Source organism: Staurois parvus, unplaced genomic scaffold, assembly GCF_062004578.1.
Source record: "Staurois parvus isolate SC_StPar_1 unplaced genomic scaffold, SC_StPar_1.0 ptg002112l, whole genome shotgun sequence".
Lineage (NCBI taxonomy): Eukaryota > Metazoa > Chordata > Amphibia > Anura > Ranidae > Staurois > Staurois parvus.
Window position 1 is genome coordinate 19,930 of NW_028319908.1, and position 25,707 is coordinate 45,636.

At 47.3% G+C, this 25,707-nt stretch overlaps 1 protein-coding gene across 2 annotated transcripts; it reads left to right on the forward strand.

The window, feature by feature from the left end:
* The first annotated feature begins 6,908 nt into the window (after positions 1 to 6,908).
* Positions 6,909 to 25,295, forward strand: DBX1 (developing brain homeobox 1). 2 transcript variants are annotated; one of them, XR_016308970.1, is made up of 5 exons: positions 6,909 to 7,275; positions 12,584 to 12,688; positions 22,157 to 22,359; positions 22,858 to 24,469; positions 24,524 to 25,295. XR_016308970.1 is itself a non-coding variant. In XM_089664949.1 (4 exons), the coding sequence occupies exons 1-4, from the start codon at positions 6,939 to 6,941 to the stop codon at positions 23,167 to 23,169; spliced, it is 957 nt and encodes a 318-aa protein (XP_089521075.1). In that variant the 5' UTR covers positions 6,909 to 6,938; the 3' UTR covers positions 23,170 to 25,295. The 2 variants fall into 2 exon arrangements, 1 of the variants encoding a protein (XP_089521075.1); XM_089664949.1 differs by having other exon boundaries at positions 22,858 to 25,295.
* The last annotated feature ends 412 nt before the right edge of the window (positions 25,296 to 25,707 follow it).

The following is a 25,707-nucleotide window of genomic DNA, read 5'->3' on the forward strand; positions in this document are numbered from 1 at the left end:
GGCAGGAATGATGCCCTATTGTTGGTGTCAGTGGCAGGAATGATGCCCCATTGTTGGTGTCAGTAATGATGCCCTATTGTTGGTGTCAGTGGCAGGAATTATGCCCCATTGTTGGTGTCAGTTGCTGGAATGATGCCCTCTTGTTGGTGTCACTGGTAGGAATGATGCCCTCTTGTTGGTGTCACTGGTAGGAATGATGCCCCATTGTTGGTGTCAGTGGCAGGAATGATGCCCCATTGTTGGTGTCAGTGGCAGGAATGATGCCCCATTGTTGGTGTCAGTGGCAGGAATGATGCCCCATTGTTGGTGTCAGTTGCAGGAATGATGCCCCATTGTTGGTGTCACAGTTTGGAGACCACTTCCTTAGAGAATTACGATTGTTACATGGAAGGAAATTGAAGGACGGGATGGATAGAATTGAAGTGAGAAGGTCAGGTGACCCAGATCCTTCAATACATTCAGTACTAAATAATGTACACATATCATGTATAATGTCCACCCCTGGGGCGGGTGATATTTCCCTCATAGGGGGGCGCCGGGACCCCCAAAGTCCCTCCTCGCTCATCTGACACCGCTGTGACGTGTGGGACGTCGGCTTTGCCCCCTCCCCCCCCAAGCAACTTTTAATTTGAATTAAAGGGAGTTTTAAGCAGAACCTCCTCCTCTAATGTCCTATAAATTGCGCACGGATTATATATTTCCCTTTCTCTGCATGTTGAATGGTTAAAGCACCGACACGCAGGATCAGGGGCCACAACCCCCCCCCCCCCCCAGTTCACCCCCCCTCAGCCGGCAGAAAGCTGGTTAATCAGATTTTTCCCGGACGCTTTTGTGTGTGAGAGTAAAGCGGAGAAACAGCTGAAGGGGACCGTCACTTCATGGATAATAGGATCAGGGCTGTGCGCACCCAACTTACGCACGCTTCGGCCTGGGTGACGGCTGGAGCTCGGGGGGCCCCCCCAAAACCTGCTCCCCATACACCGCGTATTACAGAGGCTCGCCATCACGGCGGCATCTCCGCCGCAGTCCCTGCCATCCCTGAGCTGCACTGTGCCATCGAATCCCTGAACCTCCATTATTATTATCACCCATTGTACATACATTGTATCCATCCCCAGAAATATCATATTTTGCAGCTTCCCTTTAGATGTGACGGCTGCCTTCCTTTTCTTTTTTTTTGGCTTTCTTTCTTTCTACACTACAAAAAAAATGAAAGGAAGACTTTGTAATCCGAGTCTAGCATCAAGTCAGTGACACTCCTGGGATATGGATCTGGTCAGGTAAGTAGCAGAGGGGGGTGTTCATCAGTTTCAGCTGCTTTGGTGTTCATGGAATTAGCAACAGGTGCACTAGATGGGCAACAATGAGACGACCCCCAAAACAGGAATGGTTTTACAGGTGGAGGCCACTGACATTTTTTTCCCTACTCATCTTTTCTGACTGTTTTTCACTAGTTTTGCATTTGGCTCGGGTCAGTGTCACTACTGGTAGCATGAGGCCATACCTGGACCCTACAGAGGTTGCACAGGCAGTCCAACTCCTCCAGGATGGCACATCAATACCTGCCATTGCCAGAAGGTTTGATGTCTCCCAGCACAGTCTCAAGAGCTTGGAGGAGATTCCAGGAGACAGGCAGTTCCTCTAGGAGAGCTGGACAAGGCCATAGAAGGTCCTTAACCCATCAGCAGGACTGGTATCTGCTCCTTTGTGCAAGGAGGAACAGGAGGAGCCCTGCCAGAGCCCTACAAAATGACCTCCAGCAGGCCACTGGTGTGAATGTCTCTGACCAATCAGAAACAGACTTCATGAGGGTGGCCTGATGGCCCGACGTCCTCTAGTGGGCCCTGTGCTCCCTGCCCGGCACCATAGAGCTGGATTGGCATTGGCCACTGAACACCAGAATTGGCAGGTCCACCACTGGTGCCCTGTGCTCTTCAGAGATGAGAGAAGGTTCACCCTGAGCACATGTGACAGACGTGAAAGGGTCTGGAGAAGCCGTGGAGAACGTTCTGCTGCCTGTAACATGGTTCAGTATGACCGTTGTGGTGGTGGGTCAGTGATGGTCTGGGGAGGCATATCCATGGAGGGACGCACAGACCTCTACAGGCTAGACAATGGCCCCCTGACTGCCATTAGGTATCGGGATGAAAGCCTTGGACCCATTGTCAGACCCTACGCTGGTGCAGTGGGTCCTGGGTTCCTCCTGGTGCAGTGAGTCCTGGGTTCCTCCTGGTGCAGTGGGTCCTGGGTTCCTCCTGGTGCAGTGGGTCCTGGGTTCCTCCTGGTGCAGTGGGTCCTGGGTTCCTCCTGGTGCAGACAATGCCTGGCCTCATGTGGTGATAGTATGCAGGCAGTTCCTGGAGGATGAAGGAATTGATACCATTGAATGGCCCCCACGCTCGCCTGACCTAAATCCAATAGAACCCCTCTGGGATGTCATGTTTCGGTCCATCCGACGCCGCCAGGTTGCACCTCAGACAGTCCAGGAGCTCAGTGATGCCCTGGTCCAGATCTGGGAGGAAATCCCCCAGGACACCATCCGTGGTTGTGGGGAGCAGGATTGTGGACAGTGGGGGTGGAAAGTGTCATTGGAAGAGAGACTGTCCCATCATTGGTGTCAGTAGGAGGAATAGTGCCCCATCGTTGGTGTCAGTGGGAGGAATAGTGCCCCATCGTTGGTGTCAGTGGGAGGAATAGTGCCCCATCGTTGGTGTCAGTGGGAGGAATAGTGCCCCATCGTTGGTGTCAGTGGGAGGAATCGTGCCCCATCGTTGGTGTCAGTGGGAGGAATAGTGCCCCATCGTTGGTGTCAGTGGCAGGAATAGTGCCCCATCGTTGGTGTCAGTGGCAGGAATCGTGCCCCATCGTTGGTGTCAGTGGGAGGAATAGTGCCCCATCGTTGGTGTCAGTGGGAGGAATAGTGCCCCATCGTTGGTGTCAGTGGGAGGAATAGTGCCCCATCGTTGGTGTCAGTGGGAGGAATCGTGCCCCATCGTTGGTGTCAGTGGGAGGAATCGTGCCCCATCGTTGGTGTCAGTGGGAGGAATCGTGCCCCATCGTTGGTGTCAGTGGGAGGAATCGTGCCCCATCGTTGGTGTCAGTGGGAGGAATAGTGCCCCATCGTTGGTGTCAGTGGGAGGAATAGTGCCCCATCGTTGGTGTCAGTGGGAGGAATAGTGCCCCATCGTTGGTGTCAGTGGGAGGAATAGTGCCCCATCGTTGGTGTCAGTGGGAGGAATAGTGCCCCATCGTTGGTGTCAGTGGGAGGAATAGTGCCCCATCGTTGGTGTCAGTGGCAGGAATAGTGCCCCATCCTGGTGTCAGTGGGAGGAATAGTACCCCATCATTGGTGTCAGTGGGAGGAATATTGCCCCATCACTGGTGTCAGTGGGAGGAATAGTGCCCCATCACTGGTGTCAGTGGGAGGAATAGTGCCCCATCACTGGTGTCAGTGGGAGGAATAGTGCCCCATCACTGGTGTCAGTGGGAGGAATAGTACCCCATCACTGGTGTCAGTGGGAGGAATAGTGTCCCATCATTGGTGTCAGTGTGAGGAATAGTGTCCCATCATTGGTGTCAGTGGGAGGAATAGTGCCCCATCATTGGTGTCAGTGGCAGGAATAGTGTCCCATCATTGGTGTCAGTGGCAGGAATAGTGTCCCATCATTGGTGTCAGTGGCAGGAATAGTGTCCCATCATTGGTGTCAGTGGGAGGAATAGAGCTCCATATGGTGTCAGTGATTGCGGCTTGCATAGACATCTGGGCATGAAGTCGCACCGATGTCAGGAAAGCCAAAGATGAAATCGCACTGACCCATGGCTTTGAAATCGTGAAAGCATGAACCCGGGCTAAAAAAGTGTTGGGGATTTCTTTCCCGGCATTTCTTGTGGCATGCGACCCATGATGTGTGTGTATGCAGTTTGCATTTGATTCATTTCTGCGGTGCGTTTTGCGTTTTTGTGTGTGAACCCGGGCTTACCAATGCAAAATTGGACCATATATCCCTTCAGCCCGGGCTCACACTGATACGGTGCAGATTTCACAGTGGTTTCTGTGTGATTCCCACACCGCATCATAATCTCACCCCGTTCATACGAACCGCTGCGGGTGTGTACTTTAAGTTAACTACACCCCGAAATTAGTTCGCAAATCGCAGTGCGATGTGAGGAATCGGATCGCATGGGTGACGAAAAAAGTGTCCTGCACTTTTTCGCTGTGGAGGCGGTGCGATTTGAGCCGTACAAATCGCACCGCACACAAACCGCATGTAATTCGCACAAGAGTGCGCTGCGGTTGCTGTGCGAATCACATGCGATGTGCCACACCGCATCAGTGTGAACCCGGGCTGACCAATGCAAAATTGGACCATATATCCGTTCAGCCCGGGTTCACACTGATGCGGTGCGTATTTCGCAGTGGTTCCTGTGCGATTCCAACACCGCATCATAATCGCACCCCGTTCATACGAACCGCTGTGGGTGTGTGCTTTTAGTTAACACACCCACAAAACGTGGTGTGATGTGCGGAATCAGATTGTATGGGTGACAAAAAAAAAAGGGCGTCCTGCACTCTTTCGGTGCGGAGGCGGTGCGATTTGATCCATACAATTACATACACCACACAGAAATCGCATGTGATTTGCACAGTCGTGCAGTGCGGTTCCTATGCGAATCACCATGCATTGGTGTAAACCAGGGCTAAAAAAAAAAAAAAAGATGAACAAAGCTCAACATGCAGATGTATTGAATTGGATCGCATGGGTGACAAAAAAAATAGGGTCCTGCACCCCGAAATCAGTTTGCAAAATGCGGTGCAATGTAAGGAATCGGATCGCATGGGTGACCAAAAAAAGTGTCCTGCGCTCTTCTGGTGCGATTTGAGCCATACAATTACATACACCGCACAGAAATCGCATGTGACTTGCACAGGCGTGTGACGCAGTTCCTGTGCGAATCACATGCGATGTACCGCACCACATTGGTGTAAACCCGGGCTAAAAAAAAAAAAGCTGAACAAAACGCGGTGCGATGTGCGGAATCGGATCGCATGGGTGACAAAAAAAAAGGTGTCCTGCACTCTTTCAGTGTGGAGGCAGTGCGATTTGAGCCATACAAATTGCACCGCACACAGGCGTGCGGTAAGGTTGCTGTGCGAATCACATGCGATGTACCGCACCACATCAGTGTAAACCCAGGATAAAACAACAAAAAAAAGCTGAACACAACTCAAAACGCGGTGCGATGTGCGGAATCGGATCGCATGGGTGACAAAAAAAAAAAAGACTCCTGCACTCTTTCGATGCGATTTGAGCCATACAAATTACATACGCCGCACAGAAATCGCATGTGATGTGCCGCACCGCAATGGTGTAAACCAGGGCTAAAAAAAAAAAAAAAAGCAGAAAAAACGCAAAACGCGGTGCGATGTATTGAACTGGATCGCATGGGTGACAAATAAAAAAGGGTCTTGCACCCCAAAATCAGTTCGCAAAATGTGGTGCGATGTAAGGAATCGGATCGCATCGGTGACCAAAAAAAGTGTCCTGTGCTCTTCTGGTGCGGAGGTTGGTACGATTTGAGCCATACAAATTGCACCGCACAGAAATCGCATGTGACTTGCACAGGCGTGTGACGCAGTTCCTGTGCGAATCACATGCGATCTACCGCACCACATTGGTGTAAACCCGGGCTAAAAAAAAAATCTGAACAAAACGCAAAACGCCGTGCGATGTGCGGAATCAAATCGCATGGGTGACAAAAAAAAGATTCCTGCTAAAAAAGGGCTAAAAACAGGGCTAAAAAAAAAATAAAAAAGGTGAAAAAAACGCAAAACGCAGTGCGATGTATTGAACTGGATCGCATGGGTGACAAATAAAAAAGGGTCCTGCACCCCGAAATCAGTTCGCAAAATGCGGTGCGATGTAAGGAATCGGATCGCATGGGTGACCAAAAAAAGTGTCCTGCGCTCCTCTGGTGCGATTTGAGCCATACAATTGCATACACCGCACAGAAATCGCATGTGACTTGCACAGGCGTGCGGTGCGGTTCCTGTGCGAATCACATGCGTTGTGCCCAGGAGCGGACTGACCATTTGGAAACTCGGGCGCTGCCTGAGGGCCCGGGGTCAGTAGGGGGCCCCATGAGATGCCCCTGGTACCTTTCATAGGCTTTTATGGGTGTGGTTTAAGTGTGGGCGAGGACACAGGGGCCCCATGATCCCCTATTGCCCGGGGGGCCCCATGAGTTGTCAGTCCGCCCCTGGTTGTGCCGGACCCCATCAGTGTGAACCCGGGCTTTAAAAAAAAAGCTGAACAAAACGCGGTAAAAACGCATCAAAAAGAAGCAAAGTGCGCAGGTATTGAACGGAGGCTGAAAGCCCCAAATCTGAACATTGAAAATTATATCCCTGCGATCAGATCTCCTTGATTCGCAGTTTTACCCCCCCCCCAGTCTCCTCTAGTATGAATATTAATTTATTTTCTCCCCTCGGCGGGGGGGGGTAACAAATAAATTTAGTGGCGTCTTTAAATCATCGCCTTCTCTTCTGTGGGGCTGCGATGTCATTGGAAAGTTTCTTAAATGGGCATTTAATTAGCCGGAGTGTCGGTGCAGAACAAACCCCCCGCTGGGCTGCTATAGAGGCGGAGGGGGGGTGGGGGGGGTCTATGGCTACAGGTCCATTGTTGCGGACCCTCAGTGGATTGCTTACTTATGAGGCCTAATCCAATCATAAATTGCCCCTGTGCACCAATCAGGGAGGGCCGAGGTCCCCATGAATGAAAGTGAAGTGGGGGGGATTCTGCTGAAGGTCTATTGTTGGACCTGTCACATGTGAAAGGACCTGAAGCCCCCCCGGGCACTATAAAAAGGCTCCTTCCGGGGGGAGCAGCGCAGAGATCCCACACCAGAGTCCCGGCAGCCAGAAAAAGGAGTAGAAGATGATGTTCCCCAGTCTCCTCGCTCCTCCGGCCGTCTACCCCAGCCTCCTGCGCCCCACGCCGACCCTCACCCTGCCCCAGAGTCTGCACAGCGCCCTGACCACCCACTCCAGCTTCCTGGTGGAGGACCTCCTCAGGATCGGCCGACCCGCAGCCTCCGCCGCCGGATACTTACCCCGGGTGGTCCCCCCTCCCAGCATCTCCCCTCCCACCTCCGAGACCCCCAACAGCCTGGCGGACACCTCCGAGCTCCTGGGCTCCAGGCGCAACTCCGGCGCCTCCACCTTCCTGAAGTTCGGCGTCAATGCAATCCTGTCCAACTCCACGCCCAGGACAGGTGAGCGACTTTTTCTTTCGTTCTGGAGGGGAAGGGGGTCCTTTTAGTCAAGGTCCATTAGTGGGGGGGTCCTTTAAGTCAAGGTCCATTAGTGGGGGGGTCCTTTAAGTCAAGGTCCAGTAATGGGGGGTTCCTTTTAGTCAAGGACCATTAATGGGGGGGTCCTCTAAGTCAAGGTCCATTAATGGGGGGGTCCTTTAAGTCAAGGTCCATTAATGGGGGGGTCCTTTAAGTCAAGGTCCATTAATGGGGGGGTCCTTTAAGTCAAGGTCCATTAATGGGGGGGTCCTTTAAGTCAAGGTCCATTAATGGGGGGTCCTTTAAGTCAAGGTCCATTAATGTCAAGGTCCATTAATGGGGGGGTTCTTTTAGTCAAGGTCCATTAATGGGGGGTCCTTTTAGTCAAGGTCCATTAATGGGGGGTCCTTTTAGTCAAGGTCCAGTAATGGGGGGTCCTTTAATAGGGGGGTTCTTTTAGTCAAGGACAGGTGAGCGACTTTTTTTTTTGTTTTAGGGGGTCCTTTTAGTCAAGGTCCATTAATGGGGGGTCCTTTTAGTCAAGGTCCAGTAATGGGGGGTCCTTTAATAGGGGGGTTCTTTTAGTCAAGGACAGGTGAGCGACTTTTTTTTTTGTTTTAGGGGGTCCTTTTAGTCAAGGTCCATTAGTGGGGGGGCTCCTTTAAGTCAAGGTCCATTAATGGGGGGGTTCTTTTAGTCAAGGTCCAGTAATGGGGGGTCCTTTTAGTCAAGGACAGATGAGCAAATTTTTCTTTTGTTTTGGGGGGGTCCTTTTAGTCAAGGTCCATTATTGGGGGGGTCCTTTTAGTCAAGGTCCATTAACGGTCCTTTTAGTCAAGGACAGGTGAGCGACTTTTTCTTTCGTTTTGGGGGGTTCGTTTTAGTCAAAGTCCATTAATGGGGGGTTCCTTTCAGTCAAGGTCCATAAATGGAGGAGGTCCTTTTAGTCATGGTCCATTAATGGGGGGGTCCTTTTAGCCAAGGTCCATTAATTGATTGGGGTCCTTTTAGTCAAGGTCCATTAATGGGGGGGTCCTTTTAGTCAAGGTCCAGTAATGGAGGCGTCCTTTTAGTCAAGGTCCATTAATGGAGGGGGGTCCTTTTAATCAAGGCCCGTTAATGGGGGGGTCCTTTTAGTCAAGGTCTATTAATGGGGGTCCTTTCAGTCAAGGCCCATTAATGGGGGGTCCCTTTATACAAGGTCCATTAATGGGGGGTCCTTTTAGTCAAGGCCCATTAATGGGGGGGTCCTTTTAGTCAAGGTCCATTAATGGGGGGTCCTTTTGGTCAAGGTGGGGGTCCATTCACCTGATTTTTTAATGACGCGACTGTTCCAAACGCCTGGTCTGGTCATGTGACGGCAAAAGTGGCGAATCGGGAACAGGAATCGATGCCAAATGTTAGCTTTTCCTAGCCGCCCCCCAGATCAGGAATATATTATTATTATACAGGATTTATGGCGCCAACAGTTTGCTCAGCACTTTACAATATAACGGGAGACAATACAGCAACAATACAGATCAATACAAGAGGGTTAGGAGGGCCCTGATCCTGGGAGCTTACAATCTAAGAGGGAGGGGCTAGTGGTACAAAAGGTAGTAACTGTGGGGGATGGACTGGTTGGAAGAGTAGAAGATTCCATTATTAGCTGAAGGCAGGATAGGCTTCCCTGAAGAGATCGGTTTTCAGAGATCGTCTAAAAGTGGGCAGAGTAGGCGATAGTCTGATAAATTGGGGTAGAGAATTCCAGAGGATGGGGGAAGCTCTGGAGAAGTCCTGGAGACGAGCATGGGAGGAGGAGACAAGGGAGCTAGAGAGTAGGAGGTCGTGGGAGGACAGTTTGGGTCTGGAGACAAGATTGGTGATTGAATTGGGGGCAGAGTCATAACTATGATATAATAGTTGATAATACATAATATTTTGTTTAAAAAAACACACAAAAAACAAACCCCCCCCCAAAAAAATAAACACACAAAAAAAAAAAAAAAATGGTCAGACTCGATGGACCACTTGGGCTTTTTCTGCCTTCACTTTTCTATGTTTCTAATTACATTTTATAGATATATAGATGATTTTCAGTTTAATTACATTTTATATATATTTGATATTTTAAATCGCCTGGTTACATGTGCGAGCTGCGGAAACGCGTACGCGCCGCTGAATTCACAAAGCCACAAGGATAAGGATCTTTCATTTCGGTCATGTGACTGCTATTTTTTAATTCTGATTGGCCCTTGGCTGAAAACTGTCACTGTGCAGCTAAGGATCCTCATCCTGGGGTGTATGGGGGGGGGGGGTAATGCAGTCCTACACAGTGCCCTTTAGGGGGTACTTACTACAACTGGACGGTGCAGAATCTGGTGCAGCTCTGCATGGCAACCAATCAGCTTCCAGGTTTTATAGCCGAAGACTAACTGAACAAACTGAAGCTAGCAGCTGATTGGCTCCCAGGCACAGCGGCACCAGATTCTGAGTGCTCCGGTTTTAGTAACTCTCCGTTGGCGGTTCGGTTTGTGGTTCTGAATGGCAAAGCCGGACCCCGGGCTCCTGGCATGTGCTCTGGTCCCGTGAAGCCGCTACAATGATGCATTTAATTTAATTACATTTTATATTTGATATTCAGTTTAATTACATTTTATATATATTTGATATTACATTTATTTACATTTTATATTTGACATTCAGTTTAATTACATTTTATATATTTGTTATATATTAGATATTACATTTATTTACATTTTATATATATTTGATATTACATTTAATTACCTTTTATATATATTTGATACTTAATTACCTTTTATATTTGACATTCAGTTTAATTACATTTTACAGTTGTGACCAAAATTATTCAACCCCCACTGAAATTGAGTGTTTTGGCCAGTTTGACATTGCTTTTGATCATTCAGTCATCTTGCTTACATTTACATTAAAGAGGCACTTGTAGGTCAGACAAATATAACATAACAGTTATAATGAAATAACCACAAATGTCTTTTCTGTGCTCACAGCATTATCAGTTTTATTCAACCCCCAAGTGACATTCAATCTTAGTACTTAGTACAGCATCCTTTTACAGTTATAACAGCTTTTAAACGTGAAGCATAGCTTGACACAAGTGTCTTGCAGCGATCTACGGGTATCTTCGCCCATTCTTCATGGGCAAAGGCCTCCAGTTCAGTCACATTCTTAGGCTTGCGCACTGCAACTGCTTTCTTTAAGTCCCACCAGAGGTTCTCAATCGGATTTAAGTCTGGTGACTGCGATGGCCACTCCAAAATGTTCCAGCCTTTCCTCTGCAACCATGCTCTAGTGGACTTGGAGGTATGCTTGGGATCATTGTCCTGTTGAAAGGTCCAACGTCTCCCAAGCCTCAGGTGTGTGACGGACTGCATCACGTTTCCATCCAATATCTCCTGGTACTGAAGAGAATTCATGGTACCTTGCACACGCTGAAGCTTCCCTGTACCTGCAGAAGCAAAACAGCCCCAAAGCATGATTGACCCTCCACCATGCTTCACAGTAGGCAAGGTGTTCTTTTCATCATAGGCCTTGTTCTTCCTCCTCCAAACATAGCGTTGATCCATGGGCCCAAACAGTTCTAATTTTGTTTCATCAGTCCACAGAACACTATCCCACAACTTTTGTGGTTTGTCCACATGGCTTTTGGCATACTGCAGTCGACTCTTCTTATTCTTTGGAGACAGCAAGGGGGTACGCCTGGGAGTTCTGGCACGGAGGCCTTCATTACGCAGTGTGCGTCTTATTGTCTGGGCTGAAACTTCTGTACCCACATCTGACAAATCTTTTCTCAGTTCCTCAGCAGTCACACGGGGACTTCTCTCCACTCTACGCTTCAGGTAGCGCACAGCAGTCGAAGTCAGCATCTTCTTTCTGCCACGACCAGGTAGCGTTTCAACAGTGCCCTTTGCCTTGAATTTGCGAATGATGCTTCCTAAGGTGTCTCTTGGTATGTTTAACATCTTTGCAATCTTCTTATAGCCATTGCCCTTCCTGTGAAGAGAAATCACCTCTTCTCTTGTCTTCCTGGACCATTCTCTTGCCTTCACCATGTTTGTAACCACACCAGTAAATGTCTAGAAGGAGCTGAGTATCACAGTCATTTTAAAGCTGCCTAATTGGTGCTTATTATGCTTGATTGCTGCTCGGTGACATCCACAGGTGTTTTCAATACCTGATGGAAAGCACCTGTATGAACCTCTGTTCTTCAGAGTGGTAGTCTTTAAGGGGTTGAATAATTGTGGCAATGAAGAAACCACATAAGAACCATTTACTACTGTATTACATAAACAATTGATGTCATTTTAGTTGCATTTGGGTAGTTACAACGTCCTTGTAGGATTTGATTCTGAATACAATTCCAAATGTACACTATAGTCCCTAAACCCCTTTACAGCATTGGGGGTTGAATAATTTTGGTCACAACTGTATATATTTGTTATATATTTGATATTACATTTATTAACCTTTTATATATATTTGATATTACATTTAATTACATTTTATATTTATTAGATATTGCATTTAATTACCTTTTATATATATTTGATATTACATTTAATTACCTTTTATATATATTTGATATTACATTTAATTACCTTTTATATTTGACATTCAGTTTAATTACATTTTATATATTTGTTGTATATTTGATATTACATTTATTAACCTTTTATATATATTTGATATTACATTTAATTACATTTTATATTTATTAGATATTACATTTAATTACCTTTTATATATATTTGATATTACATTTAATTACCTTTTATATTTGACATTCAGTTTAATTACATTTTATATATTTGTTATATATTTGATATTACATTTATTTAAATTTTTCATATATTTTCTATTACATTTAATGACCTTTTATATATGGGATATATAAAAGGTCATTAAATGTAATATCTAATATATTATGGGATGTCCCTCAAACGCGCTCCCGACACCCACGTGAACACACCCGCGGCTTCATTTATTCTATAACTGGGTCCACAGCAGGGGCGGAATGATAACTCAAGGGGCCCCGGGCAATAGGGGATCATGGGGCCCCTGTGTTCTCACCCACACTCAAACCACACCAAAAACACCTATGAAAGGTACCAGGGGCATTTCCTGGGGCCCCCTACTGAGCCCGGGTCCTCGGGCAGTGCCCGAGTGCCGAATGGTCAGTCCGCCCCTGGTCCAAAGAGACCCGACCTGAATGCGATCAATGCGATTCTGTGTGCGTCCCGCTCATTCCCGTTTGGTTTGTCTTTTGCAGATTCCTCGCAGACGTTGCTCCCTGCAGCCCCCCCGAAGACCACCTTCACTCTGCCGTACTTTGAGGGCTCCTTCCAGCCGTTCATCAGATCCTCTTATTTCCCAGGTAGGTGCCTCCTCGGAGATCTCGGTGCCTCGTGCCTCGTGGCCCCCCCTCCTCCATCTCTCGGGGGCCCCCACACACAGCAGAATCGGTCTCGCTAATTTGAGGCCCCATTGATGGCCGGCAGTGACTGCTGACATTGTACAGCCCTCCCCCGCTCCACAAATTAGTCTGACTTGTCAGGCTGAAAATCTGAGGCGTTCCCCTCTGGCAGGGAGCCCCTGTGGCCCCCTTCACGGGCCGGCTTTTCCCACAGAGCCAGCGAGCTGTGACAATGCCCCGGGAGCAGCGTGACCAATCGGCTCGTTCGCCTCCATCCTGCCACACACAGAGCCGTGATCGACACCCACCAGCCAAGCCAAGCCGGCTCATTCAGAGTCCGAGGTCAGCCCCCCCCCCCCCCGGCGATTCTCCGTGTCAGAGGGGTCCGCGACCGGGCAGCACAGAAATCGCCGCAGCAAATGTCATCCATCCAATCAGAGGATGATAGATTAGTGGTCTCCAAACGGTGGCCCCTTGCTTGCCTTTATCCAGCCCTTGGGACACGATTTCATTCACTGACACCAACAAAGGGGCACAATTCCTGCCAATGACACCAACAATGGGGTACAGTTCCTCCCAATGACACTGACAATGGAGCCCAATGACACTAATATTGGGGAAAAAATCCTGCCCAATGACACCAACAATGAGGCATAGTTCCTACCAATGACACAAACAATGGGGACCAATGGCAACAATGATAAGGCACAATTCCTTCCAATGACACCAGAGATGAGGCACAATTCCTGCCAATGACACCAACAATGGGGCACAATTCCTGCCAATGACACCAGTTATAGGGCACAGTTCCAATGACACCAACAATGGGGCCCAAAGACACCAATGATAGGGCACAATTCCGCCCAATGAAACCCACAATGGGGTACAGTTCCGCCCAATGACACCAATGATGGGGAAAAAATTCTACCCAATGACACCAACAATGGGGTACAGGTCCTCCCAATGACATCGACAATGGAGCCCAATGACATCAATGATAAGGCACAATTCCTCCCAATGACACCCACAATGGGGTACAGTTCCTCCCAATGACACCAACAATGGAGCCCAATGACACTAATGACGGGGAAAAATTCCTACCCATTAACACCAACGATGGGGCACGGTTCCTCCCAATGATACCAACAATGGGGACTAATGACACCAATGATGGGGAAAAATTCCTCTCAATGACACCAACAATGGGGACCAATGACAACAATGATAGCACAATTCCTTCCAGTGACACCAGAGATGAGGCAGTATGACACCAAAGATGAGGCACAATTCCTTCCAATGACACCAGTTATAGGGCACAGTTCCAATGATGCCAACAATGGGGCCCAATGACATCAATGATAGGGCACAATTCCTACCAATGACAACAATGATGGGATACAGTTCCTCCTAATGACACCAACAATGGGGCCCAATGACACCAATGATAGGGCACAATTCCTACAAATGACAATGATGGGGCACAGTTCTTCCTAATGACACCAACAATGGGGCCCAATGACACCAATGATAGGGCACAATTCCTACCATCGACAACAACGATGGGGCACTGTTCCTCCTAATGACACCAACAATGGGGCCCAATGACACCAATGATAGGGCACAATTCCTACAAATGACAATGATGGGGCACAGTTCTTCCTAATGACACCAACAATGGGGCCCAATGACACCAATGATAGGGCACAATTCCTACCATCGACAACAACGATGGGGCACTGTTCCTCCTAATGACACCAACAATGGGGCCCAATGACACCAATGATAGGGCACAATTCCTACCAATGACAACAATGGTGGGGTACAATTCTTCCTAATGACACCAAAAATCAGGCTCAATGACACCAATGGTGGGGCACAATTCCTCTCACTGACACCCTAGATGGGGAATTGTTTACTGCAATTGATGCCGGAACATTTTCCACTTTCGATGGCCACAGTCTAGCGAATACTTGGATGCAGAGGGTTCTTCCTCCACCATGAAGGGTAACACTTGTACTAAAGACGCAGAAAAAGCTGAAATCACGTTTAAAATATATTTTTTTTAAATTGCGACTTTTACGCGGCCGGCCAAATGTCTAATGTTTCATGTAGTGACACCTTTCCGGAATGGCCACCTAATCGCCGAGTAGCCTGTCCCGACCCTGGACCCCTCTGTGCTCCCAGCAAACTTCTGTATTCATTCATCAGCAACGATCTATGTAACTAGAGGGTTTCTCTAGGAGTTTTATTAGCAGTAAAAATGTTCCAACGCTGGTAAACGCGGCAAACAAGCGTTTTTGTGCAGTTTTTGAGCCAAAATTTACATTTTTGTAAATAAATATTTCACCTAGATGGATTTTTTCAGCCAGACACGTGTCCGTTTGTACCCGCCGCTTCATAGGGGAGAATGGAGGTTCCGATCGGGTCCGCTGCTGCAGAGCGGACACAGAGAATCTCGCTCTCCTCAATGGGCGGTCGGATGAAAACGGACCGTCTGTCCATGTTCATCTGACCCGATCCAACGGACGGAAAGGGGAATTGGATCCCCATCAGTCCCTTTTTGGCGGATCGGATGTCGGCGGGTGTAAACTCAGCCATGTGACTTTAATTTTCAAATCTCATTGGCTCTCTGCTGAGCAGAACGATTTGTTTTTTTCATAATTAAGGATCCTGGTGTGCTGGCTTTGTGAATGAAGCCTCCTGTGATCTCGCCATCCAAGTCTCTGTCCCCCGCTCACACCGGGGTGACTTGTCATGCGATTTGATTATTATTATACAGGATTTATATTATTATTATTATACAGGATTTATATATTATTATTATTATACAGGATTTATACATTATTATTATTATTATACAGGATTTATGGCGCCAACAGTTTGCTCAGCACTTTACAATATAAGGGAGACAATACAGCAACAATACAGTTCAATACAAGAGGGACAGGAGGGCCCTGATCCTGGGAGCTTACAATCTAGGAGGGAGGGGCTAGTGGTACAAAAGGTAATAACTGTGGGGGATGGACTGGTAGGAGGAATAGAAGATTCCATTATTAGCTGAGGGCAGGATAGTCTTCCCTGAAGAGAGAGGTTTTCAGAGATCGCCTAAAAGTGAGCAAAGTAGGCGATAGTCTGATAAATTGGGGTAGAGAGCTCCAGAGGATGGGGGAAGCTCTGGAGAAGTCCTGGAAATGAGCATGGGAGGAGGAGACAAGGGAGCTAGAGAGCAGGAGGTCATGCGAGGAGCGGAGAGTACGGTTTGGGTGATATTTGGAGACAGGATTGGTGATGTAATTTGGGGCGGAGTTATAAATGGCTTTATATGTTATTGTTAGTGTTTTGAATTTTATCCGTTGGGCAATTGGAGGCCAGTGGAGGGATTGGCAGAGAGGGATGGAGGACACTGAGTGGAGGCCAGTGGAGGGATTGGCAGAGAGGGGTGGAGGACACTGAGTGGAGGCCAGTGGAGGGATTGGCAGAGAGGGGTGGAGGACACTGAGTGGAGGCCAGTGGAGGGATTGGCAGAGAGGGGTGGAGGACACTGAGTGGAGGTCAGTGGAGGGATTGGCAGAGAGGGGTGGAGGACACTGAGTGGAGGTCAATGGAGGGATTGGCAGAGAGGGGTGGAGGACACTGAGTGGAGGCCAGTGGAGGGATTGGCAGAGAGGGATGGAGGACACTGAATGGAGACCAGTGGAGGGATTGGCAGAGAGGGATGGAGGACACTGAGTGGAGGCCAGTGGAGGGATTGGCAGAGAGGGATGGAGGACACTGAGTGGAGGCCAGTGGAAGGATTGGCAGAGAGGGATGGAGGACACTGAGTGGAGGCCAGTGGAGGGATTGGCAGAGAGAGGTGGAGGATACTGAGTGGCGAGATTGGCAGAGAGGGGTGGCAGATACAGAACGGTTAGTAAGGTGGATGAGTCTGGCAGCAGCATTCATGGTTGACTGAAGAGGGGATAGCCTGCGGTGAGGTCAGCCAATGAGGAGGGAGTTACAATATCAAATGGCAGGACAAGTCGCACTCTATTGTCCGCCATGGAAGCGGTCACTCCGGTGCAATTCCGACTCCTTCGGAGTCTAACCGTTTTTTTAAAAGTACTTCCCGCGCTGCTTTTCGCAAGTTCAGGTGTGACTTCCATAGACATCTGCGCATCGAGTCGCACAGATGTCTTCCAAATCACACCTGAAGTCGGACTGACGTCCCGCTTTGAAATCGAGCGAGTGAAGTCACGCAATTTCAAAGTCTGAATCCGAAGACTCCGAGACATTGGAGACGATTTACTAAAACTGGTGAGTGCAAAATCTGGTGCAGCTCTGCATGGGAGCCAATCAGCTTCTGATGAAGCTTTGCCAATAAAACCTGGAAGCTGATTGGTTGCTATGCAGAGCTGCACCAGATTTTTCCAGTTTCCGTGCCATACACGGGTCAAAATCCGAACAAATTTTTCTTTAGAAAGTCGTAAATTTTGTGCGTTTTGGAACGAATGGCGCCACCATTTATTTTAGAAATTCGACCAACCGAGCCTTCAACTTCTTCTCATGTTGCTACAGAAAATATTTTTTTCTTTTATTGCGTTTCTCGGAGGATTCTCCCGTTAATGCTTAGAATTTATTTTTTCTGAAAATTTACAACATGCCCAATCACTCAAATTCGATGGTCGCTTGAAAATCGGCCCACAAATTTGAACAAAAATTTTTAGAAAATATTTTCGAAAGAAGATTCTTTCAGAATTCGACCTGTGTATTTTCGTTCGAAAAATCATTTGGAATTCCACCCGTGTATGGCCGGTTTTAATCTCTGGAACATCGGACATTTATAATACTTATGCCGGCCATACACGGGTCAAATTCTGAACGAATTTTCTTTAGAAAATCGTAAATTTTGTGCTTTTTATAATCCGACTCGGAAAAGAATTTTCGTGGCCAATAATTTTCTTTTCTTTCCTGGTCACGGCTCATTTTTTTTTTTCGAATTTGTGGGCCATGGCAAACGGACGATTTTCCAATGTCCAATATTCCAGAGATTAAAGCCGGCCATACACGGGTCGAATTCTGACCCTGACGCTATGGCCTGCATAAGGTGATAATATGGGCAGCACAGGGGCTAAATGGTTAGCACTTCCGCCTGGCAGTACTCGGGTCGTTGGTTTGAATCCCAACCACGGCACCACCTGCCTGGAGTTTGCATGTTCTCCCTGTGACTGCGTGGGTTTCCTCCGGGTACTCCGGTTTCTTCCCACACTCCAAAAACATGCTGGTAGGTGAATTGGCTCCTGTTTACATTGTCCCTAGTATGTGTATGTATGAATGTGAGTTAGGGACCTTAGATTGTACGCTCCTCAGGGGCGGGGACTGATGTGAATGTACAATATATATGTAAAGCGCGGCGTACATTGACGGCTATATAAGTACCTGAAATAAATAAATAATATCCTGAATGTTTACAGAGATAACACGCCAGGATGAGGGTCCTTATTAAAAAAAAAAAAAAAGACAGTTGAGTTCAACATGTTTCAGAAATGACCGTCACCTGGATAAAATACAGATCCTTCTCTTTGTGTCCATTTCAGGTCACTGATACATTGTAACTTTCTACCAATGGAACGTTGTATCCGTCCGTCCGTGCTGCTGCGCTACATGGTGACTTTAGAGCCGCGATGTTACATTGTTACAATGCTTCTTGTTGTAAAGTAGCGCCAGAACTCTGGTTGCCGTACTCGTCGCAGGCAGCGACCGATCGTTGGAATAGAATCCAATTGTGGCCGCAGTGAATTACCACCCCCCCCCCCCCTCATCTGTATTCCGCTGATGACCTCTCCGTATACTCGGCTGTTTAGTTGGAAAGTGTCGCTCCATTGTCCCCTCTGGATATTTAGGCTTTAGCTGCCTGTCCCCGGCCTTTTCTCTGCTACTTCATTACAAGACAATTACCGAGCACGCTTCATTAGAAGCTGTGTTCTCTATAGAGGAGACCCCCCCCCCACCTAATCTTACCACCCCCCCTCCTCCTCCTCCTCCTCCACCATCCAGGGCCAGGCAGGGTTCTAATTAGCTCGGCTATTATCTCCTCTGCATTCCAGGAGAGCCTGCGCTGCAGAGATGAGCTCAGTTCAGTTCTAGGCGGAGGCTGGTTGCAAAAATCCACCAAGTTTCCAAAGTCGCATCGGCTGTAGGCCTCATGCGCTCCGGGCGGTTTAAAAATGTATAAAGTTGTGTTAAGAACGCGGGTTTTTCTGCGTTTGTGTTTAGCCGCGTTATTCCACATTTAACCACTTCAAGTCCAGACAGTCCCCCCCCCCCCTTCCTGTCCAGGTCAATTATTTATTTATTTCGGGTACTTACATAGCGCCGTCAATGTACTCCGTGCAATCCACAATTGGATTCTATTCCAATGATCGGTCGCTGCCTGCGACGAGTACGGCAACCAGAGTTCTGGCGATACTTTACGACAAGAAGCATTGTAACAATGTAACATCGCGGCTCTAAAGTCGCCATGTAGCGCAGCAGCACGGGCGGACGGATACAACGTTCCATTGGTAGAAAGTTACAATGTATCAGTGACCTGAAATGGACACAAAGAGAAGGATCTGTATTTTATCCAGGTGACGGTCATTTCTGAAACATGTTGAACTCAACTGTCTTTTTTTTTTTTTTAATAAGGACCCTCATCCTGGTGTGTTATCTCTGTAAACGTTCAGGATATTTATTTCACGTACCTATATATCGCCATCAATGTACGCCGCGCTTTACATATATATTGTACCTTCACATCAGTCCCTAACCCTCAAGGGGTGTACAATCTAAGGTCCCTAACCCTCAAGGGGCGTACAATCTAAGGTCCCTAACCCTCAAGGGGTGTACAATCTAAGGTCCCTAACCCTCAAGGGGTGTACAATCTAAGGTCCCTAACTCCCATCATACATACACATACTAGGGACCAATATAGACAGGAGACAATTCACCTACCAGCATGTCTTTGTAGTGTGGGAGGAAACCGGAGTACCCGGAGGAAACCCACACAGGCACAGGAAGAACATGCAAACTCGAGGCAGGTGGTGCCATGGTTGGGATTCAAACCAGACCCGAGTACTGCCAGGCAGAAGTGCTAACCATTTAGCCACTGTGCCGCCCCAGGTCAAGTTTCAGCTTTCAGCGCTGTCACACTTTGAATGACAATTGCACGGTCATGCAACACTGTACCCATATGAATTTTTAACATTTTTATGAGACAGATAAAACTTTATTTTGGTGGTATTTATTCACCGCTGGGATTTTTATTTTTATTGCTATATAAATGAAAAAGTCCAAAAATTTTGAAAAAAAAATGTTTTTCTTATAAAATTTCGGAAATAAATAAATCTTTCTTCATCAATCTCGGCCAAAATTTATTCAGCTATCTTTTTAGTAAAAAAAAAATAACCCAAATTAGTTTATAGCCAAAAATTATAATCTTTCTTAAAAAAATGTTTTATATTATTATTTATGTTTTGTTTTTTTTTTAAACATACTGTCACCCTAGCAGTACAGTGTCACCATAGTGACACTGTACTACTTGTGGGGGGTGATGAAGATTTTGTTTTTGTTTTTTTACACTGGTTGCTTTTACACCCATAAAGGCTGTAAGAGGAATCATTTCTCCTTCTCTCTGGCTGCATTCTTGCAGCCATTGGGATATAATGTGTGAGCTGTGATTGGTCACAGCTTGTCACATGGTACAAGGTTGTTGTGAATGGCCCTGTACCATGTGACCTCTGTGATCATTCAGTTTTCACACGTAGTAAGCAATGATTTATTTATTTCAGGTACTTCTATAGCGCCGTCAATTTACGCAGCGCTTTACATATATTGTACATTCACATCAGTCCCTAACCCTCAAGGGGCGTACAATCTAAGGTCCCTAACTCACATTCATACATACACATACTAGGGACAATTTAGACAGGAGCCAATTCACCTCCCAGCATGTCTTTTGGAGTGTGGGAGGAGACCCACGCAGGCACAGGGAGAACATGCAAACTCCAGGCAGGTGGTTGGGATTCGAACCAACGACCCGAGTTCTGCCAGGCGGAAGTGCCAACCATTTAGCCACTGTGCCGCCCATATTGCTTATTACTATTCAGGTGATCACTGATTGGTCAATCAGTGATCACATGATTGGGACCTCACACAGAGGTCCCGTGCAGCGATCGGAGGACACAGGGAGCGCACACAGGGCGCCGTTTATGAACAGCAACCCGCCCCTGCACTGCTCCCGTCGGCCGTTTATATACATGGGCCAGACGGGTATTGATTAAAAAAAAATCCTGCCCAAAAAATGCTCAAAAAGGCTGGTGTGCTGCATTATTCCACGTTTTCACGTTTAAAAAAAAACTCCTCTTGAAATCCACTAGTTCTGAGGTTTTTATCCAGCCAGAAATGCCCCTGCCAATATAAAAAAAAAAAAACGCTGATTAAAGCCTGTGTGTGCATGGACACCTAGGATAACATGCTGGGGAGTTGACGCCAAAAAGCCAAAAACTGTCGCTGGAAAATCGTCCCGTGTGCAGGAGGCCTTAAGGGGAAGATTGGAAGCTTTCCGCTCTGTTCTGGTGGCAGCTCGGAATTTGGGGTTTACCATCATTTTCAGCCCCAGTGGCAGCGGTGCCCGGAACAAATAGAGGAGGAATCTACCCAGAGGCCACACTGGGGTTGATTTACTAAAAATCTCCGCATGGCAGCCAATCAGCTTCTGACTTCCGCTTGTTTAAGTAAGCGTTGGCGAAAAAAAAAACCTGGAAGCCGATTGGTTTCTATGCCAAGCTGCACCAGATTTTGCACCGGTTTTTAGTAAATCAACCCCACTGACCTCAATAACAACCTGATGGGGGTTCAAGCCCTTCGCTACGCTCTTCAAAACCACAAGGGTTTGGCATTTGATGGACTTCAGTAGGCTGTAATGTCACTCAGTTCCACATGGTTCTCGGCAGAAAAGTGAACACCTACCATTACGTTAGGATCCCGTATGACCCAAAGGGCTGCTGGTATACTTGGGTTTGCCAGTTGACACGTGGACCAGCCGCAGACAGGGGTGGACTGACCATTTGGAAACTCGGGCACTGCCCGAGGGCCCAGGGTCAGTAGGGGGCCCCATGAGATGCCCCTGGTACCTTTTTCATAGGCTTTTTTGAGTTTGGACAAGGACACAGGGGCCCCATGATCCCCTATTGCCCGGGGGCCCCATGAGTTGTCAGTCCGCCCCTGCCCGCAGACCAACGTTCCTCCCAAGTCCTGCTGATTGGTTAATATGAGCTGCACCCTGAATGGGCTTTAGGAGCTCGTGACAACCAAAAGAAATACCCAACTGAAATAATCTTCATGATTTTTTTCTCCTGACTAGAGCCCGCCATTAACATACTTTCGTTTTTTTTTTTGTTTCCCTTTCTCCAGCTTCTTCAGCAGTGGTCCCTATGCCAGGAACGTTCTCGTGGCCCCTGGCAGCTCGTGGAAAGCCCCGCAGAGGGATGCTCCGCAGAGCCGTCTTCTCTGACGTGCAGCGCAAAGCTTTGGAGAAAATGTTTCAGAAACAGAAATACATCAGCAAGCCGGACAGGAAGAAGCTGGCTGGCAAACTGGGTCTCAAGGACTCCCAGGTGAGCCTCCTGAATGAATGATTCCATTGTGAATGGGGTGAAGAGCCTCAAGGAGGAGTAAGGGTTTTACCAAGATCTTCGGGGCTCTAAAAATCCAGGGTGCTGTTGGCTGGTTGACTCTACGTCTATTAAATATGGAAGGTAGATGGACAAGGGCCACTTACAATTAAAATGTGGCCTTCGGGGGGGGGGGGGCAGAGGGATGGGGATTAGAAAGCCCAAATTATGACTAAGGCTAAATTCCGAGCATTCTTCATACGTATTGTACCTGCATGCTCACCCAACATCCATGGCCAACTCGAATTCTATCTGACAACCCTATGAAAATATGCCTGCTCCAGGGTCATTATTGAAACCCAATTTTCCCAGCCCTAATCTACATTAAATTTGACCAGGAATTACCTTTAACACCCCCCCCCCCAAGACCTACCTTTGGTTCATCCACCTGTAGAGCACACAGTTTTCTGACATTGCCTATTTCCTCTTTTTTTTTTTTAGGTGAAAATCTGGTTTCAGAACAGGAGGATGAAATGGAGGAACTCCAAAGAGAGGGAACTTCTGTCCTCCGGTGGGTGCAGAGAGCAGACCTTGCCCACCAAGTTTAACCCCAACCCTGACCTCAGCGATGTGGGAAAGAAGATCTTAGAGGGAGAGGATGATGGCCTGCCTTATCAGCGCACGGAGCTCCACCTAGAGGTTGAAACACAACTCCCCTCCTCACCGTATCATTCCAGCAGCCACAGCAAAAACTCAGACTTGTCGGAGTCGGACTCTGATGTGGACCCAGAGGATGAGATCACGGTCTCCTAAGGGGTCCATTTATTAATCCGCAAAGACTTTGCAATATTGTAAAAAATATAAATGTTATTAAGGAATTGGAGAGGTGTCTCGGTGATGTGCCCCCTTCTGTCTGCAAGAGTCAAAGTATAGATAGGATTCGGGGATCCTAACTTCTTCTGCTGTTGTGGGTTTCCTGGATTCTCCAACTGTTGTGGCAATCCTGGGTTCTCCAACTTTAGTTTGGATCCCTTGTTCTCCAACTTGTTCAGGGATCCTAGGTTCTCCAACTGTAGTTTGGCTCCTGGGTTCTCCAACTGGTTCAAGGATCCTAGGTTCTCCAACTGTAGTTTGGATCCTGGGTTCTCCAGCTGGCTCAGGGATCCGAGGTTCTACAACTGTAGTTTGGATTCTGGGTTCTCCAACTGGTTCAGGGATCTTAGGTTCTCCAACTGTAGTTTGGATCCTGGGTTCTCCAACTGGTTCAGGTATCCTAGGTTCTCCAACTGTAGTTTGGATCCTAAATTCTCTAATTGGTTCAGGGATCCTAGGTTCTCCAGGTGTAGTTTGGATCCTGGGTTCTCCAGCTGGTTCAGGGATCCTCAGTTCTCCAACTGTAGTTTGGATCCTGAGTTTTCCAACTGGTTCAGTGATCCTAGGTTCTCCAACTGTAGTTTGGATCCTGAGTTTTTCAACTGGTTCAGGGATCCTAAGTTCTCCAACTTTAGTTTGGATTCTAGGTTCTCTAATTGGTTCAGAAATCCTAGGTTCTCCAACTGTAGTTTGGATCCTAGGTTCTCTACCTGGTTCAGGGATCCTGAGTTCTACAACTTTAGTTTGGATCCTGGGTTCTGTAATTGGTTCAGAGATCCTAGGTTCTCCAGCTGTAGTTTGGATCCTGGGTTCTCCATCTGGTTTAGGGATCCTCGGTTCTCTAACTGTAGTTTGGATTCTAGGTTCTCCAACTAGTTCAGGGATCCTGAGTTCTCCAACTTTAGTTTGAATCATGGGTTCTCTAATTTGTTCAGAGATCCTAGGTTCTCCAGCTGTAGTTTGGATCCTAAATTCTCCAACTAAAGTTTGGAAACTGAGTTCCCTAAATGGTTCAGGGATCCTACATTTTCCAACTGTAGTTTGGATCCTGGGTTTTCCAACTGGTTCAGGGATCCTGAGTTCTCCAACTGTAATTTGGATCCTGGGTTTTCCAACTGATTTAGGGATCCTAGGTACTCCAACTGTAGTTTGGATCATGAGTTCTCCAATTGGTTCATGGATCCTAGGTTCTCCAACTGTAGTTTGGATCCTGGGTTCTCTAATTGTTCAGAGATCCTAGGTTCTTCAACTGCAGCTTAGATCCCGGGTTCTCTAATTGGTTCAGGGATCCTAGGTTCTCCAACTGCAGCCCTGATCCCAGGTTCTCTAATTGGTTCAGGGATCCTAGGTTCTCTAACTCTAGCTTAGATCCCGGGTTCTCCAGCTGATCCAGGGATCCTGAGTTCTCCACCTGTAGTTTAAAGCCAGGGTTCACCAACTGTTGTTCTGAAACCGGGTTCTCCAACCAGGAAGTGGCTTTCATCATTCCAAAATAGTTGGAGAGCCTCAGGGATCCGATGTCTGCTAGGAATGCCAAGAAGGTTTGTCATGGAATTGTTCTTCTATGTCTAGTTGGGTTGTATATGGTTGTCTGTCTGTCTCGGCGTGTCTGTAGGGGGCGCTACATTAAGGGGGCTTCCTCTTCGATGTGAAACTTTTGCTGTGGATCCACAGCTTTCTATAAACTGTACGCTATACTGTACACGGACTGTATTGGTATTCTATGCCACTTGTATTTTTATATTGTTAAATGCAATAGAGCAGGGGTGGGCAACTGTGGCCCTCCAGCTGTTGTAGAACTACAAGTCCCATGAGGCATTGCAAAACTGACAGTTATAAGCATGACTCCCAAAGGCAGAGGCATGATGGGACTTGTAGTTCACCAACAGCTGGACGGCCACAGTTGCCCACCCCTGCAATAGAGGTTTTGTGCTCAAAACGTTTAGATTTGATTTTCTACATATAACTTATAAAGATTCCTTTATTTTGTATTTTACAAATGTACAGTTTTATATATGTATATAATGAGCATCGACTTCCCAAATAAAAGGCGAATATTTCCAGAATCGCTCTGTGAATGGTCTGTGTGTCGGCTATAAATGAGACTTCTCCATAAACCAGGGGAAGATATTCTGTCATCCAGGATCAGCAGGAATAGTTAGTCTTTGAGCTCCCAGGCAGGACAGCAGCTTCTCATCCAATGATTCTGTTCTATATAAACTCTACAGAGTCGGAGCCAAAAATACATGGCCTGTGCGCTCATAGGGCAGGTCTGTACTTCTTTTATGGAAGGCTTTTATTCTCCATATTTTTATATCTTTATTTATTTCAGATATTTATATAGCGCTGTCAATGTACTCCGCGCTTTACATATATATTGTACCTTCACATCAGTCCCTAACCCTCAAGGGGCGTACAATCTAAGGTCCCTAACCCTCAAGGGGCGTACAATCTAAGGTCCCTAACCCTCAAGGGGTG

What these genes read in the sequence shown, in the direction of transcription:
- DBX1 (XM_089664949.1), top strand. Translation starts at nt 6,939, where the DNA reads ATGATGTTCCCCAGTCTCCTCGCTCCTCCGGCCGTCTACCCCAGCCTC. An exon ending in CAACTCCACGCCCAGGACAG is followed by an intron (nt 7,276 to 12,583) that starts GTGAGCGACTTT and finishes TGTCTTTTGCAG; the next exon opens with ATTCCTCGCAGACGTTGCTC. An exon ending in CAGATCCTCTTATTTCCCAG is followed by an intron (nt 12,689 to 22,156) that starts GTAGGTGCCTCC and finishes CCCTTTCTCCAG; the next exon opens with CTTCTTCAGCAGTGGTCCCT.